The sequence below is a fragment of the Microtus pennsylvanicus genome, chromosome 11, assembly GCF_037038515.1.
Source record: "Microtus pennsylvanicus isolate mMicPen1 chromosome 11, mMicPen1.hap1, whole genome shotgun sequence".
Taxonomy (NCBI): domain Eukaryota; kingdom Metazoa; phylum Chordata; class Mammalia; order Rodentia; family Cricetidae; genus Microtus; species Microtus pennsylvanicus.
The window spans coordinates 90,568,981-90,583,594 of NC_134589.1; the positions used below are offsets into that span (position 1 = coordinate 90,568,981).

The following is a 14,614-nucleotide window of genomic DNA, read 5'->3' on the forward strand; positions in this document are numbered from 1 at the left end:
ACATAAGGCTATATTGTAATGTTTGGCTGGCTTTGACGTCAAATCATAAACCCCAGGGCTAGGAGCCAAATGAACATGAGCCCAAAGGGATGGGAAAATGCTGCCCTAGGTATTTTTTTGTTTGTTTGTTTGTTTTTCGAGACAGGGTTTCTCTGTGGTTTTGGAGCCTGTCCTGGAACTAGCTCTTGTAGACCAGGCTGGTCTCGAACTCACAGAGATCCACCTGCCTCTGCCTTCCAAGTGCTGGGATTAAAGGCGTGCGCCACCACCGCCCGGCTGCCCTAGGTATTCAGAGTTGCCTGTCTGTGTCAGGTGCTGTGGTGGGCACATGGGAACATAAGGACAAGCTTAGGACATATCCCGGGACCACAGAGGCTAAAGAGAAAGCTTAGTCCAGCAGCAGCAGAATTGAAGAAAGAAGCAAAGTCAAGAGCAGACAGGGTTGAGAAGACTTCGGGGTCTAGAAGGGACTTGTAATTTGACACAACCGGGTCCAGTTTGGAAGACACTTAAGTCAGGCTTAGAGGTAAAATGACCATGTTTGAGGTGAGACGTTTGGGTGGGCTCAAAATCAGAGTAGTTCTTAAGAGAAGGAAAACATGAACAGCAACAATAGCAGCTATAAAAGGAAGCGGATTTAGCCTCAGTGAATTGAGGGACAATAGATGTAAGCAGCTGGAAATCTGGAAGGAAAGAAAAGGGGAGGAATGGAAACAAATCATGTTTGATATGGAAGATGAAAAACAAAAACCCAACCCAGACAAAAACCAAGCAGAATGATGGAAACACCTGGAACACTTTACAAAAGACAAGTAAATGACAAGTACACAAGATGCTTAGCCTCAGCCACTGTGAAAACGTCACAGTCACACGAGGGAGATGACTCATTATCTAGTACATCAACAGCCACAGGGATGGCTAACAACGAAAAATGGTTGTACAGATGCTGGCAAAGAGCTAGTTACTTTTACATAGGACATTATCATTTATTAGTAAAATGAAAGCTGGGTTGGGTATGTAGCTCAGTTGGTGGAGTAGGGTTAATGCAAGAATCCATGGAAGTCTCTTTATTAAGGGGTGAAATGGAAATAACACGAATACAGAATGAGGCGTGCACCGCCTCTACATCCATCCATCCATCCATCCATCCATCCATCCATCCATCCATCCTTTTTTGTCACCTTGACATAAGTTACAGTCATCTTGGGAGAGAACATCAATTGAGAAAATGTCTCCATAACATTAATTTGTAGGGAGTTTGTGGGGCATTTTCTTTTAAAAATACATTTCAAAGACTTATATGTATTTTGTCTGCATATGTATGTATCATTGTGTGTGCCCAGTACCTGGGGAAGGCAGATGCTGTTGGATCCCGTGGAACTGGAGTTACGTGGGTTGTGGGAGTTGCAATGAGTTCACTGCAAGAGCAGCAAGTGCTCTAAGCCACTGGACTGTCTAGCTTGCCAACCCTGAATTGTCTTGATGAATACTGACAAAGATAGAAGGGTCCAGCCCATTGAATGGCAGTGCCATCCCTGGGGAGGTGGTCCTGGGTGGTCTAAGAAAGCAGTGTTCCTCCGTGGCATCTGCTTGGGCTCTATCTCCAGTTGCCTGCCCTGACCTCCCTCAGTGATGGACTGTAACCTAGGAGTTGTAAGGCGAAATAGATCTTTCTGCCCTAAGCTGCGTTTGGTCTTGGTGTTTATCAGAGCAATAGAAAGTGCTCTAGAACAGGAGTTTCCACCTCTCCAAAGGAAATAGTAATAGCCTCTGCCAACAACCAGGCCTGTGCTCTAGAGCAGCAGGACTAAGTAAGCAGGGTCACCTTACCATTTGGTATTCCTCCATCTGTACATGGTGCTCCACCAGGAAGCCATAGACGTCCCCAATGCGGATGGTGCTGTCCAGGTCTGGCTCTTCTAGGAGCAGCTCACACTGTCTAACGGACTCTTTGGGGTCCTCTGTGTATGTCCTACACAGACAGACAAGGCAGAAAGGCTTGTGCCCGACCTACAACACTTATTGCATGCCAGAAGCTGGCATAGGCACCTGTCCTGCAGGAGCAGCTTTTGCAATGGCCAGATGGCATTTGTGTGTGTGTGTGTGTGTGTGTGTGTGTGTGTGTGTGAAGGTGACTTCCATGAATTATGTTAATCCCTTAATTTGTTCATTTGTAAATCCAATCACTTAACATACACCCATCATCCCCTTCAGTCCTGGATCCAGTGCTTTGACACTGAGATCTGTTTAGAGGGGACACATGGGAAGGAGGCACAGCGAGAAAGGTATCCCATCTTACACAGGCCGTTAAAACTAGGAAGAGCCTTCCTGCCAGAGGTGCGCATGGACTAACTCTCTGAAACCGTGAGCAAGCCCACAATTAAGTGCTTTTTTTTACGAGTTGCTTGGGCATCGGGTCTCCTCACAGCAACAGAAAAATAACCCAGACCACCCCTGACCAGGTCCATGGCTCCCCTTAGACATATCTACTGACTTGAGCTCACTCCTCTTGCCTCAATCTTTTTTCTTAATTTCTGTGGAATAATCTTCCTTCCCAAGATGGTGTTGAGATTCTGAGGGAGTTCCCAGAAAGAAGCTCGGGTATAACAGGCAACAGAGAATCCTATCCAGCTGTTCAAGAATTACCTCAAGAATATCTGTTGTAAACACAAACTCAGGCTGGTCTCTCTCTCTCTCTCTTATTATATATACAATATTCTGTCTGTATGTATGCCTGCAGGCCAGAAGAGGGCACCAGACCTCATTACAGATGGTTGTGACCCACCATGTGGTTGCTGGGAATTGAATTCAGGACCTTTGGAAGAGCAGGCAATGCTCTTAACCTCTGAGCCATCTCTCCAGCCCCTCGGTCTGGTCTCTTAAAGTCAGCCTAAACTCTTGTGAAGGGAAGTGGAGAACCTTAGGGTACAAACAGAGGGCCTTCCCCTCCTGACCTGTTCCTCTAGAGGACATACCTTCGGGCCTGGATGAACCGCTTCACTAGGGTCATCTTGCTTTGTAGCTGGGCTAGCTTGGTCTCCTGGTCCAGCGGGCTCTTGGCCTTGGCTTTGGACAGGCACTTATAGGCCTCAGTCAGTGCCCCGTGAGCCTTGTCATAGTTCTGGTATTCATCAATCTCCACCTGTACAAAGAGACCCTTGAGGACCTAAGGGGCTCTGTGGGGCCCCCTGTAATCCTGCTGGAACCCTGAAGAAGGTCTGTACCTGGGCACAGGCATCATAGAAGCCAGCCAGGAGGTCTAAGGCCCGCCCTTTTGTATAGAAGCTGATGATATTCTTCATGATCTCTGGTTCCTTCCGCCAGTCCAAGGACTGTAGGTAATTGGCTGCCATGATATAGATTTCCTTCTGTCTTGAGACGCCGGCAAAGAACACAATTTTCTCCGTGTCTCCAGATTTGAGCAGTGCTCTCATGGCCTAGGCAGAGAAAGGGCCAGGGCTCAGTTGAGCAGGTTTACGTTTTGAAAGTCCCCAGGACAATGCAGTTCAGTGTGCTAATGGGACCTACTGTGAGTCTGGCTCCACCATTACAAGGGCCTTTATGCATCATACTCCCCAGTCCTTCAACATCTTAGCTAGGGGGTGCACCCACCCACTGAGTCAGTGGAGCTGATCTATTGGGAGCTCACCAAGGCCAGCTGGACTGTAACTGAAAAAGCATGGGATAAAACTGGACTCTCTGAACATGGCGAACAATGAGGGCTGATGAGACGCCAAGGACAATGGCACGGGGTTTTGATCCTACGTAATGTGCTGGCTTTGTGGGAGCCTAGCCAGTTTGGATGTTCACCTTCCTAGATATGGACGGAGGGGGGAGGACCTAGGACTTACCACAGGGCAGGGAACCCTGACTGCTCTTTGGACTGGAGAGGGAGGGGGAAAAGAAGTGGGGGGAGGGGGAGAAGGGTGGGAGGAGGGGGAGAAGGGTGCGAGGAGGGGGAGGGAAATGGGAGGCTGGGAGGAGGTGGAAACTTGTTTTTTTTTCCTCCTTTTCTCAATAAAAAAAAGCAAAAAAAACCCCAAAAAAACAAAAACAACATCTTAGCTAGGAAGGCTGCTCCCTGCTCAGGCTATACTCAGAGGTACAAGTAGCATCAGGGCCTGTGCCCAAATGCCCAACAAATGGCCCAGCTGAGACCCAGTGGCCCAGTGAGACTCACTTTCAACTTGTTCCCAGCCTGCGTGTATTTCTTGGTGGCCAGGTGATAGTTGCCCTGGCGCATACAGCAGTTCGCAATTTGTTCTAGCAGCTCGCGCCGCGACTCCTCAGACAGGTCCTTGGAGTCCTTGGACACGGTCATCTTCTCTGCCATCTCCTCGGTGATGGTCATGTTCTGTTCCAGGCAGAGCTGCAGCGCCTCATGATACTGCAAGATGCCAGAGATAAAGCAGGCTGTGGCGGGGCTGCTGGGCGCCTGCCTGGGTCTCCGTCACGTCTGCCGCCCCGTCAGAGCAAGCTGCGCCCCTGGCTATGCTGGCGCTGCCTGTGCTGAGCAGGACTAAAACGACCAAGCTAAGGGACAGACTCAGGCGTGTTACTCTTCCTCATGCTTTTAATAACTCAGAAGAATAACATTTGCTGTAGGGAAAAAACTCCAACACTGTATGTTTCCACCAGAAACCACTTCAAAGTCACGTGTGGTAGTGCACACCTGTAGCCCTCGTACTTGGAAGATGAGACAGGAATGTGAGCACCAGGCCAGCTTGAGCTTCATGGTGAGTTCAAGGCCGTATCTCTAGGTTATAGAGAGAGATACCATCTCAAAGACAAAACAATCTATGTTGGGCATGGTGTCGTGTGCTTATGATTCTAGCTACTTCAGAGGCTCAGGCAGGAAGATCACTTGAGCCACAGATTTTGAGGCCACCTTGAGATAGTCTATCTAGAAAACCAAACAAGCCTCCAAAATACAGGAAATTTATGTTGTGTGAGTTACATTGCTTGCATGTACACACACACTCACACACATATTAGAACCGACTGCCTGGTTAGAGCTGAAGACGTGGGGTGGGTGGTGAGGCCCTCGCAGCAGCAATCCTGGTACACTATGCTGGGTGAACTTTTGGGATCACCCCTGACTTCCAGCCACGTTGCAGCCATAGCCATCTTGAGACTTTATAATCAAACAAATAGCAGAAGCACGCCCCGCCCCTTGGCTCCCGCCATTCCTGTACCTTCTTGGCAGCCAGCAGAAGTTCTACAGCCTTTTCAAACTGCCTGTGCTCAATGCAGAAGTCTGAGCAGCGGGCTAGGAGAGCAGGATCTGACTTCTCATCCAGGTCCTCTGCTATGAGCTGTAGGGCTGCAAACTGCTGGGTGGTGAAGGCTAACTCCAGGGCCTTGGAAAAGTGTCCAGCCTGTGGGCAGTGGTGGAAATTCAGCTGCTGCTTGAGGTCCCAACAATTCCCCCAGCCAGTTTCCCTGGAGCTTCACAAAGGTCTCTGCAGGTCCCCAGCAGAAGCCAGACACTCACCTTGTGATACAGCATGACAGCCCTGTCCATCTGCTCGCCCTTCTCCTCGTAATACCGGGCTGCCTCGATCATGTCCTCTGGGGAGCTCAACAGGGCCAAGTTCATGAGCTGGTCATCTAAGCCATTCTCCTGCAGGGAGGAAGGTGTGGCTCTGCGGGCAGCTCTGTCCGGCATACCCAAACCCCGGAGATTCGTGAATGTGGCTGTGTTTGGTATCACCAGCAGATCCGTGCCAGTTCAGGGGCACCAGGTTTTACTAGGTCAGTCTCTGTACCAGGGTTTTCAGATACCTTTCGTTCTATTTTACAGAGCACTGCAAGAAACACCTGAGGTAGGGATAACTCCAGAAACAAGACTGAAGGGGGTACTCATAAAAATACCCAACAGCTTTTGATGAGGTGTGCATTTGCAAGGCTGTAACCTATGTGTCAGCCCACTACTGGCTCGGGAGACTGGACAGAGTGGCAATGTCAGAGGAAGCCCAGAGGGAGGGGACAAGGTGAGTAGGAACCCAGCAGCAGGTGTGAGTGCTCACAGCACAGGCCTCTGAACCTTTGTGTTTGAAGCACATCCCCTCCCCCCCCACCACCACAGGGTTTCTCTGTGTAGCCCTGGCTGTTCTGGAACTCACTCTGTAGACTAGGCTGGCCTTGAACTCACAGAGATCCACCTGCATCAGCCTCCCGAGTGCTGGGATTTAAAGGCGTGTACTACCAATGCCGGCTGGAGTACTCTTAATAAAACTTTGAAAACAGCAATAGCATGGGGGAGAGGAGGAAACCCTGCGTGAATGTGTGTTGTTGGCATTGGACATGGCTATGTCAAGGCAAAGCCTTCCCTGGGCCAGGCTCAGGGGAACTGGCAAAGCCTTTCTCAGGTCTGTGTAATGATGTTGACAGTGTGTGCAGAAAGTGCTGGTTGCAGCCTCCTCTTCCCAGGTGTTTACAGCCTGAGAATCCCCTACAGAGACCGCTTACCAAGACCCCTTAATCCCTCCTCCTTGTGCTGCACACAGTAAACACACAGGGCTTTGGTCTGCCAGTAGGTGCTCTCCACAGCGTGAGTGCAGCTCCCCAAGCCCAGCCTGTCTGTATATGTGCCTGTCGTTTCTTCGCTTTGCTGTCACCCAGTCAGGTTTCCAGGACCAAGCAGTGCAGGATGTGCCTTCTGCCCAGGCAGAACCATACCTTGCACAGGCGGATGGCGTTGTTGAAAGCCTGTGCCCGCGTGTAGAAGTGCACCGCCTGTTTCACCTCATCCTGGCTCTCGTACTGCCGGGCAAGGTGGTAGGATGCAGCCCAGTCCCCAGTCTCGTTGGCTATTTCAGCAGCCTAGAAAGACCAGAGCACCCAGGATCGTCTCTGTCCCCTCACTCCACTCCACAGGGTGCACTATCCTATTTTTTTTATTCCTAAAGAATTATTTATTTTATAGACATTGGTGTTTTGTCTGCATGTATGTCTGTGAGGTGCCAGTTTACAGACAGTTGTGAGCTGCTATGTGGGTACTGGGAATTGAACCTGGGTTTTCTGGAAGAACAGCCAGTGCTCTTACCTGCTGAGTCATCTCTCCAGTCCCACTTATTTTTAAAAATGTTTAATTTTTACATGTATGTGTTTGTGCATATAGATGCAGTGCCCGTGGAGGCCAGAAGAAGGCACCACATCCCCGGAGCTGGAGTTAGCGGGTGACTGTGAGTTGCCCCACATGAATGCCAGGAACTCAACACTGGAAAAGCAGCAAGCACTCTTAACTGCTGAGTCATCTCTCCATCCCCAATCTTTCTTTCATTTTTAAATTAAAATTGTACACACACACATGCATGCACATACACACACACACACACATACACACACGCACACAGGGGTCCAGCTGAGGGCCCCATGCATACAGACAGGTGCTCTACCTCCCTACCCACTCTCACCTTCTGAATGTTGCCTTGGAAGCAATGGATCCGGACCAGGGAGAAGTAGTCCTGTGCCAGCTCGTAGTAGCGCAATGCAGTGTCCATCTCGGCCTGGCTCTCAAGGTACTGGGCCCACCACCTCCACAGGGTCCTGTGTGACAACCCTTGGAGCTCAAGGTCTCACTCCCACCGGAACTGACACCCTGTACCATCACTGCCCACAGTGGATGCATGAAACTGAAAGGGACAGATCTGGAGCTGTTCCAAGACCAGCCCTTGGATCAGGTGGACTCACTCCCCCGCTCTGACATGGGACCCGCACACCTGGGAGGTCTTATCCCGTGGGGACACTTACTTGTCCTTCATCCTGTTGATGTAGAGCTCCAGTGATTGCAGATCTTCTGAGAGCATCCTGGGTACCTCAAATCGGTGGGTGTCGGACTTCTCATAGCTGTGGAAGAAGGAGCTGTTCCACTTTGCTTCACGACCAGGAGCCATGTCAGAGTGTCTGAGAACAACTGGCCTGCAGCCCTGGGCTCTGTGCATTCTTGTATGTTTTGTGCTATGTGGACCGGAGTGTTAGCCATACCTCAGAGCTATCGTGCAAATTCCATATCATGGATGCAACTCTAAGCACAGCTCACCCCATTTTTGGAATGGGCTTCCCTGTAGCTGTATCCCTATGGCACATTCTTCCTCGGGGGATCCCTAAGTCTGGTATGTACCACACTGACTGACACACAGAGGGTCAAACATTCTGTCTCACCACCACAGAACCCAAGCTCCTGGTCAGCTCCTATGGAGGATCACACGGGCTGCCCTGGGACAGGTCTCCATTTCAGAACTGTCAGGGCCCATCCCTGCCCACTCCCCACTCACTAACTGAGGGCCAGGCCACAGTCTGCACTGGCCTCCAGGTGCTTGGCATAGTTGTAGTAAGTGGTGCGCAGGTGGACACGGTCGTGGAGCTCAGCCACCTCCACTGCTCTCTGCCACTGATCTGAGGCCTGGTAGAGCTTGTTCAGGAGGTCGTAGCGCTTGCACTTCTTGTAGAGTTGTTCAGCCTCCTCCTGGGGATAAAGAGAGATGCCGCCTCAGTTACGGTGCTGCTGTTTTAGAAAGACCACCTGAGGAGAAAGGACGGTGGGCACGAGGGGCTGTCGTGGTGTCACTTTGCTGTGAAGGTCATTTCACAGTCGCCACAAGCTCATGACAATGCACCGCATGCCTTGAGATGCACATGCACACCACGCCGGGGCTGGCAGTCAAGAAAGGCAACATGTGTCCAGGTGACTTTCCAGTCTCCACTGAGACCTGTACATTGCCAGGGGAATTTTAAACTTGCTCCAGCCCAGCCATACTCTCGGGGGTCCTGCATCACTCCTGTGCTCCCCTACAAATAGGGAAGTCTTCTGGGGTGCTCCTGCCACGTAGCATATGTGTGGGTGGGATGCCTGCCCCCCACAATTCCCTGCTCAGAGGTCTGCCTCTTGGATGCATAAGTCCACTAAGTCATCTGACTGTGAGGAATGTGTCAGTATCTTTTAAGGCGGGAGGAGGTAGCCCCAGACCGGAGACCTTAGGAAACCAACCTGATAGCATAGGCTATTTTGAGGGATTTCTGTTGTAGGTGGACGTCTGCCAGGAACACCCGCTGTCTCCCTCCTGCAGACCCCAGGCCTCAAGAGACCAGCAGCCAGACTACATGTCCGCTTGCCAGCTCCACTTCACCTCCTTGGTCCTGTGTTACTAGACTTTAGCTGAAGAAGGTCTCTACTTAGCGGCCTCTGCCCTTTTTACTGCAGGCTCAGCCTGGCGATGTGACAGGATTGATCACCTTCCTCTCTGCCCCCGTGTCTGTCTGTCTGAGACTGGGACCACTCACCAGCATGCCCAGCTGTATGGCCAGCATGGCCACTCTGGCTTCCAATTCTGGCTCCCGCTCAGCTTCCCGTAGTGCTCGGGCCCCACGGGCATGGCCCATGTTCCCTAAGCACACCTTAGCGACATCCAGCCTCTGAGTCTTCACACACATGCGTGCCATGTTCTCCCAGACAGTCTCACTGTAGAGAGAAGATAGGAGGCCCTGTCAGCTTCCAACCCCGAGGTCAGGGTGCCCCCTGCCCCTTCTCAGCATCTGAGAGTGCACAGAACCAGCAAGCAGAGGGTCCTATGTGACAAGGACTGCAGAACAGGACCCCTACATGACATCATGTACAGCCAGCACAGTAGGACTGCAGAACAGGACCCCTATATGACACTGTGTACAGCCAACACAGTAGGACTGCAGAAAAGGACCCTTACATGACACTGTGTACAGCCAACACAGTAGGACTGCAGAAAAGGACCCCTACATGACACTGTGTACAGCCAGCACAGTAGGACTGCAGAATAGGACCCCTACATGACACTGTGTACAGCCAGCACAGTAGGACTGCAGAATTGAACCCCTACATGCAGAATTGGCAGAGCATGCCATTACTCAAGAGGAAGGAAGGAAAGAACTATCCTGAGTCTCCCTTGCACGTCTTAACATAGCATCCCTGATCTTGAAGGCCTTGAGCGATGACAAAGGGGACTGATAATCTTCTGTAACTACGCCGTATTACTCTGTCTGCTCAGTAGACAATGGCTTTTCCTAACTGTGAGTCAGGTCAAAGACAGACCTTCTTGCTCACAACCGAGTAACAGACTCCATGTAGCTTTCCTATACTACTTCCAGCACTGGAGACCCTACAGGAAGGGTCATGACAGCCTTACCTCACCTCTCCCAAGCAGAACTCAGTGTTTGGGAAGGTGGGGTGGAGGCGGACCACAACCCCAACTCAATCAAGGGGCCTGGAGCAGGGCCAGCCTGGACAGTGGACCCTTCCTTGTCCCCCATTTTGAGGTAGTCCAGCGTGAGCCTGGACCTCCTTAGAGAAGATACAGGATCCTCTTATAAACACTCAGTTTGGAACAAACACTGAATAGAGAGGTGGAAAGGGAACCAGTGTGTTCTTTGCACAGTCCCCCCTCTGCTTAGGCCAACTAAAAATAGGTTCTTCTTATTCTAAGACCACAGCAGTGCTACACGCACAGGTATGCACATACACATGTAGTTAACCTGTCTTGCCCACCCGAGACACACACACACACACACACACACACACACACACACACACACACACACGAGGCACCAGGGATGTGCAGACAGGAGCATCTGTGTAGAAGCATTTACTCCAGGCCTTCTCATCACATTCTAGGGGCTCCCCCCAGGTAAAGCCTGGTTCCAGGAAGTGGGGTAAGTCTGTTCTTTTGCAGCCTCACAAACTTGGCAGAACTAAGAGCTTGAAAGGCAGCTGCCCACATGATCTGGGGAGTGGGGCCTGATACACCATTGTACTGAACATTTTCTTAACGATTTGTTCACAAAGAAGGATGGGTAAGAGGACTCTTGAGCTGTTGGGCCAAGTCCTACTATGGGCAGCTAGATGATCCACGGATGACCCACGTCTTAGATTCCTTGATTTGAACAGACGTGGAGGGAAAACACCTACTAAGTCAGCTCAGGCACTGGCTGGGGTGCGGTGGCTGCTGCTGTGCCTGTGGTTGAAAATTTACACATCCAGGTATCTTTCCTTCAGGTCAGCATGTTCTGCCCATACGTCATTCTGACCTGCCTGGGTCCTGCTAGAACTCTGACTGACTCCATAGACCTAGGTATCAAGTAACAGGAGGACAGGCGTGTCTGCATTTTAGCAGGGACATACCGGGTGACTACTGCTTGTAGGGAAGTGAGGCCTGACCAGAGTTACACGGCAGCAACGTGGGCTCAAGGTGCTGTTCTGGGTCAAAGAGGGAAGCACGTATGCCTAAATCCCAGCCCGAACCCCGCCAGCTGTGGGAGGCTCCTGGGCTTCTCACACTCTGGTCTGCAGTCCCCAGAACACACAGTTGTTCTGGACAAGGTGACTCGTGAGCCAGGCTGGGGACCTCTAAGAGGTGCCAGCCACAGGCAGCCCCTGGCTGAGCTGTTTCTCCAGCAGGTGGACTCACTGCCCTTGTGCTTTTGGCTTTGGAAATCAAACGACTCATGGTCGCTCGGAGGCAGCATGTGTGGCCAAACCTGCTCAGTGCCACACGGCCCCAGCCAGGGCAGCTTCCCAACAGGAACCGCTATGACAGGACACACATCCGTGTCAGAGGCCCGTTATCTGGGCCCTCAAGCAGTAAGTCCCACTCTGAGTTTAAACTCCCTACTACCCTTTGGTGTGGGTCTCTCAAAGGGAGCGCTGGGCCTCATGTCGAATCCTGTGGGATACCTGCCAACTCTCAGGGTTCTTTAAGTCAAAACTGTTCCTAGAAATGTCATCCAGTGGGAAGTCTGGAATCCCAAAGAATATGCTTGGTTCTCCTGATGCAACTCCAGTGAGCTACACAGAACTTTCAGGATGGACAGGGTCTGCCAGTGCCCTCCTGAGCTTGCTGGGCTAGCTGGGTGCGTGAGGCATGGGCACTGTCTACTGCACAATGGTAGCTAGACAAGAGGCCCTTTAAAGAATCATCCTGTTCCTACCAGTTTATATGATTACATGCTTAAAAAATGTTTGCAAAGTGCCTTTAATTCCAGTACGCAGGAGGCAGAGGCAGAGGCAGAGGCAGGAGAATCTCCATGAGTTTGAGGCCAGCCTGGTCTACAGAGTGAGTTTCAGTACAGTCAGGGTTACATGGTGAGACTGTTATATGAAACCAAAATAACAGTTTACTCTCACTGCCTCCTGAGGCCTGGGTGTGGAGGCTAGATGGATGGGAGGACATGGCCTTTTGACAGCCCCTGCTTCCCTGGGTAGCCCCCCTTCTGTACTGTCTAGAAAGCAACAGCTGTGTCCATATCCAGTGTTGGGAAGATAACTAAGAGTAGTCGCTGGCCTGTAGGCAAAGCTGGCTGGTGTGTGCCCTGGGCTTTCTCTTTTGCCACCAGGAGGGTCTGCTCCAGGCCAGTGTCTGGCCTTCTGTGGAGTGTGAGACAGGTAGGAGGCTTGTCTTGGGGCTGCTGTGCTTCCTTGGCCCTGTACGTGACAAAGGTCTTTTCCCCTCACCGAGATGTCTGGCTATTTTCACAGGGCCTCTGCCCGAGGATGAATCAAGTAGGGTATCTGAAGAGCTTGTGCTGGAGGAACAGCCCCAGCCAGACAGGGAAAACTGGGGGGAGGGTCCCCGCTGTGCCCCAATAGGGAAGAACAGGCCTCAGCTGCTGCAAGAGCCTAAGCCCGAAAAATGGCTGCCAGCCTTTTCCACAAATGCACACTGCACGTTCCGTGGCTGTCTCCAGACCAGGACCATCTCACCTCCCACAGGATTCCTGACATTCTCTGCACACGACCCCGGCAACTTTGCTCTCCAAGGATGGGGCAGCTCCGACGCCTGCGCAGAGTTCTCGGATTTGTGCATCTGGCATAAATTCCAAGAAGTAAACACCCTCCCGGCCCTGTCCAAGTCTTGAGAATTTCCTGTTGTCTGAGTTACTCTGTGGAAAGGGATCACATCTGTACCTCATCAGCTTATAGGCATCTAGATGAGAAGCAGATGCTGTCACAGAGGGGGCTCTGCCACGGGCCTAGTTTCTGGGAGGACCTATGGTCGGCTAGACCTGTCCTAAGTGAGCGACTAGGGGACCAGCAGGCTGATCTACACTTAGGATGTTCCTTGCTCGTCTAAGTGTGTGTGTGTGTGTATGTGTGCGTGCGTGTGCATGGTGGCAGCGTGGTGAGTGGGGGTAGAGGAGCACATAGCTACAGTAACAATCCTCCAGCTTGGCTTGCGGTTCTTTGGGGGAGATTTCCTACCAGTCACACAGGACCCTAAAATCCTCTGAGGACAGCATCATGTCTCAAGACAGGACCCCCCTCCTGATGCCTTATCTCCCCCGCCTACCCTCCCACACAGATAGGCTGAGTGCACAGTCACATGGCAGCATGGCAGAAGCTCCTGCAAGGCTTTGGCTTCCTCCTAACCCAGCTCAGGAAAGGAAAAACAAAACCGGGACAAGGGCCCCATCTGAGACGATCATGTGTGTCCTTGTAGCCTTCAGTACTAGCTACAGAAGGTTGAGGCAGAAGGAGCAGGTCAGCTTGGGAGTTAGAGAATCATTACAACAGTTCCCTGGGTTTGAAACTACATGTTTGATTCCCTCCGAAAATTAGCTGTATAATAACTACCTGAAGATAACTGGCTTAATTAAGGAGGGAAATAGATTTTCTCTGAATGGAAACTTGGGGACATCTCCATTTCAAATATACTTGCTCTGTTTCATGTTTGGGAATATTGTGTTGGAGATGCTGCACCCTAATTCTGCCTCTGGGGGGAGGCACATGCGGGAAAATGGCACTTGTCCTACATAAATGTCTTCTGAGTCAGGGCATGAGCTGAGGGCAGACAGCATCTACACCTCTTGTCAAGTTCCTTGTGCTTAGAAAGTAACCTAGAGGTCGGGCAGTGGCGGCGCACGTGTTTAATCCTAGCACTCGGAAGGCAGAGGCAGACGGATCTCTGTGAGCTCGAGGACAGTCTGGTCTACAGAGAGAGTTCCAGGGCAACTAGATCTACACAGAAACCCTGCCTCAAAGAAAGGGGGCAGGGGAAGGAGAGAGAGAGAGAGAGAGGAGGGAGGGAGAGAAAGAGAAAGAGGAGGGAGGAAAGGAGGGAGGTAAGGAGGGAACATAACCCACAGAGAGGCTGTACCCAGAGACCTAGAATGAAAAGTAAATTTCCTTCAGGCTCAGGCCAAGGAGAATGGAAAATAGAAATAAGTCAAAGCAATACTGTTTTAAACTTCAGGGGTAAACTCGTAAAACCCCTCAAAGAATTGACAAGACATTCTCAGGACCGGTGATGGGAATGCAAGCTGATAGAGGGCCAGGGGCCCGACTATACACACGAACATATGGCTGACGGAAGCAGCAGTACTAGGAAGTAGGGCTGCCCAGCATGTCGGTGCATGAAGACAGGAAAAGGCTTTATGTTTCCACCTGGGGCATTATGTGTCCAGATTCTGTCCCAGGTGCCTGTGCTAGAGGGTGGGTTGGGCAGCCGACAGCACCTCTATTCCTGAGATCTTTTAGGCAGTGCTAGAACCCTGGAGGTGGATCCCTGTTATGGGAGGGTCAGGGTCTCTGGAGGTGAGGCACAGAGTCTCACACCTGATTACTTTTATTCACCAGATCTGGGTTATG

The 14,614-nt window shown here is 51.3% G+C and overlaps 1 protein-coding gene across 2 annotated transcripts in view; it reads right to left on the reverse strand.

The window, feature by feature from the left end:
* Ift140 (intraflagellar transport 140) overlaps window positions 1-14,614 on the reverse strand; it is a 90,473-nt gene that overhangs the window by 1,952 nt on the left and 73,907 nt on the right. For both annotated transcript variants that reach the window (XM_075941523.1, XM_075941524.1), the window contains 11 exons: window positions 9,286-9,463; window positions 8,280-8,470; window positions 7,756-7,851; window positions 7,419-7,551; window positions 6,682-6,825; window positions 5,495-5,623; window positions 5,196-5,378; window positions 4,181-4,387; window positions 3,225-3,437; window positions 2,976-3,142; window positions 1,831-1,972 (listed from right to left, as the gene is read on the reverse strand). In XM_075941523.1, the coding sequence (XP_075797638.1) occupies window positions 1,831-1,972; window positions 2,976-3,142; window positions 3,225-3,437; window positions 4,181-4,387; window positions 5,196-5,378; window positions 5,495-5,623; window positions 6,682-6,825; window positions 7,419-7,551; window positions 7,756-7,851; window positions 8,280-8,470; window positions 9,286-9,463 (1,783 nt within the window). The remainder of the gene's footprint in view (window positions 1-1,830; window positions 1,973-2,975; window positions 3,143-3,224; window positions 3,438-4,180; window positions 4,388-5,195; window positions 5,379-5,494; window positions 5,624-6,681; window positions 6,826-7,418; window positions 7,552-7,755; window positions 7,852-8,279; window positions 8,471-9,285; window positions 9,464-14,614) is intronic.